At 44.0% G+C, this 2,998-nt stretch overlaps 1 protein-coding gene across 1 annotated transcript; it reads right to left on the reverse strand.

Moving 5' to 3' along the window:
• Positions 1-242: 242 nt before the first annotated feature.
• On the reverse strand, positions 243-1,682 carry LOC307263245 (zinc-binding protein A33-like; the record flags this gene model as incomplete). The annotated part of the gene is made up of 1 exon (XM_080044358.1): positions 243-1,682. One exon carries the CDS (start codon positions 1,680-1,682, stop codon positions 243-245), a length of 1,440 nt encoding a protein of 479 aa, XP_079900484.1.
• Between the last annotated feature and the right edge of the window lie 1,316 nt (positions 1,683-2,998).

A 2,998-nucleotide genomic window follows, 5' to 3' on the forward strand; every position in this document is an offset into this window, starting at 1 on the left:
GCTTTGCTGCTCTCTGCTGGTGGGAGGTGGACTCACAATTTATGATCATCAGAGGAAGAATGAGACTGTTTCAGAAATATTTAAAAGTTCCTCGTAGCGACTTTAAAATGTGCAAATTGAACAACATAAACAAACCCATATTACATATTACATAAACATTGTCTTTTAGCCATTGTTGTTTTCTTCTTGGATGCTGAAAAGCTGACGTAGCATCCGTGTGACAAAAGTTACGCACTGTAACTTTAAAACAAAAAAGACATCAACGATTGAATCATTGTCTTTGTCTCTCCCTGCTCTGGTTGCATAGTGACACAGACCTTCATTGGTACTATCTTCAGAGGTAGTTTATCCGCGGTGTTAAAGTATGGGAACCACCTCTCAGTGAAAGGGTAACCTATGGTGCATATGTGTGTGTTAGTGTCAGGATCGGAGAACATCAATTTCCCTCTGTCCCAGTCCAGTTTCACTCTGATCCTCTGGAACTGCTTATGAAATGGGATAGCCGGGCCAGGTACTAGTGGAATCTGTGCCGAGTATTTAGCTTCGTAGAACCACATTCCCAGTAATTCATGATTCAATTCCTTGCCCTGGAAAGACTCTGCCAACACACCCAGAAACCAGTTTGTATTGTCTCCGACCTGGACGTCCCAGCTGTGAGTCCCTGAGTCAAAGCCCTCAGATCCCAGGACAGAGAAGTAACCGTCAAACCTCTCTGGATTATCAGGAAGCTGCTGTTGTCCCTCTATTACTCTCACACTGGTCAGATCTTCAGACACGATTAAACCTGAACCAGCTGTGTTTGGGTCCAGAACCAGAGGAGTGTAGGAGACCATGTCCTTCATCTTGCTCCAGATGTTGAAGGTCAGGTTGCCCAGGTGTTTGGCCTCGTCTATCAGAGCTCCTGAGAGCAGCTGTGGATCATCTGGCAGGGGGCGCTGCTGGACTCTGTCCACTGCAGCCTTGTAGTTGAGCAGGAATGAGACGTCTTCAGCTCTCAGCTGCTCCTCTGTGGCTCTGACTGTGTCTGAAAGAGCTGCTATCCCTCTGCTCAGAGCCTCCATCTTCTCCTTCATCTTCTGACTCTTCTGCTCCTCTTCCTCCCTCAGTGCAGCCATCCTGGCTTTCTCTTCCTCTTCTAGAAACTGGTGAAGCTTCTTAAACTGATCCTGAATCTGCGTCTCTGTGCGTCGGGCCTGGACCTTTGTGTGTCTCGCCATTTGACCAGACTCCACTTTAACTTGCATAAAAAGATCTAACTTCTCCTTTAAGGGCTCCAGAGTTTCCTGAAGTTCCTTCTTGTGTTCTCGTGCAGCCTCATCGACTGGTTTGAATCTGTGTCCGCTGTGTTTCTCTGAATCTCTGCAGACGACACAAACTGGCCGCTGATGGTCCAGACAGAAGAGTTTGAGTTTTTCGGAGTGTTCACTGCACAGATCCTCCGAATTTATTTGGTCTCTCTCCAGTAAGAAGGCCTCACACAGGTTCTTTAAGGCCAGGTTACGAGGAGGGGGGCCCTTTTTAGATCTTCTCTTACAAACTGGACATTCCCGTATTGGATTCTCTCTAAACCAGTTCTGCAGACAGTCTTTACAGAAGCTGTGGCTACACGACAGAAGAACAGGATCTCTGAAGACGTCATGACAGACCGGACAGCACAGATCCTCCTCTGACCTGGAAGCCATTTTGTCTGTGACTGCAGCTGAAAACACAACAGACAGAAAGTTCAATCCAATTCAAATCACTTTATTCACTTAAAGCTGGGGTGGAGGATTTGGGGAGAAAATGGCAGTTGGGATAGAGATTCGAATCCAAATACCTCAACCGCTCCACTTGTTCTCTTTGGTCCCTCCCCTATGGTCCCTCCCTGACACGCTCTACACCAACAAAGTCATGCCAAAGTGAATGGACAGTCCCAACCAACAGCCAATAAGAACAGAGAATCGGAGCCTCGCTCTGATTGGTCAAAGTGTACAGCTCATGTTAACTTTGACCAATCAGGAATCACATACCCCAGCTTTAGAGGGGGCACATGACAGTAGCGTAAAAAAACACAAGACACAATCAACAAACATAAGCAGCGCACACACTGTATAATCAAAAACACACGCATCACACTCACACACATTACACAATCAAGCGGCGCACAAATTTGCAACAACAATATTCAACACACCGGTAATAATGTATAAAGTTCAGTCAGGCGTTGCTCCCTTTCCCTTCTCTATAGTAACTTTCCCTCATACAGTGCATAGTAGGGCTGTAACTTGAGGTCTGCTGCAACCCTCAGTTCTTTTAAATCGAGTCTGAAGACTTTTCTGTTTCCATTTTAACCTGTACTTTTAATTTAATTTAAATGTTTTACTTCTTTTCATTCGCTTTTAAATGTCTTCTAATGTGTTTTATGTATTCTAATCTTGCCCCTGTAAAGCACTTTGAGTGGCCTTGTGTTAGAATTGTGCTATAGAAATAAACTTGCCTTGCCTTGCCTGTAACGAAAAACTGACGATTCGATTTGTATCACGATTTTTGACCCACGATTCGATACATACAACGATTTTTTGGTAATTTGAAAAGCATTTGAATTAAATAACATTTAGCTTTATGGAACATTTAATAACAAATAACCTGAACAGATTTGGACACAAAGAACAATATAAGCAACGTTGTGTCCTTGGGCAAGACACTTCACCCACCTTGCCTCGTGTGAATGTTGATAGTTAGCCTGCTGCTATCGGTGTATGAATGTGTGTGTGAATGGTAACGTGGGAAAGGAAAACAGGTCTCCCTTGAAAAATAGTCTTCGGTCTCAATGGGATTTACCTGCAGAAATAAAGGTTTAAAAAAAGGTCGAACTCACCTTCAGTGTGTGGAGTGCCAGCAGTGTTGTAGTTTTCCTCTCTCCTCACTCAAACAGAGTTGTTAGTTTTGTTCTGAATGTAAATCTTATAAATATAGATTTCCATTCTCTATAGTCAGGTTGTCAGTCCGTGTGTCTCTT

Source organism: Ammodytes marinus (genome assembly GCF_949987685.1).
Source record: "Ammodytes marinus genome assembly, chromosome: 1".
NCBI classification, from domain to species: Eukaryota; Metazoa; Chordata; class Actinopteri; order Uranoscopiformes; family Ammodytidae; genus Ammodytes; species Ammodytes marinus.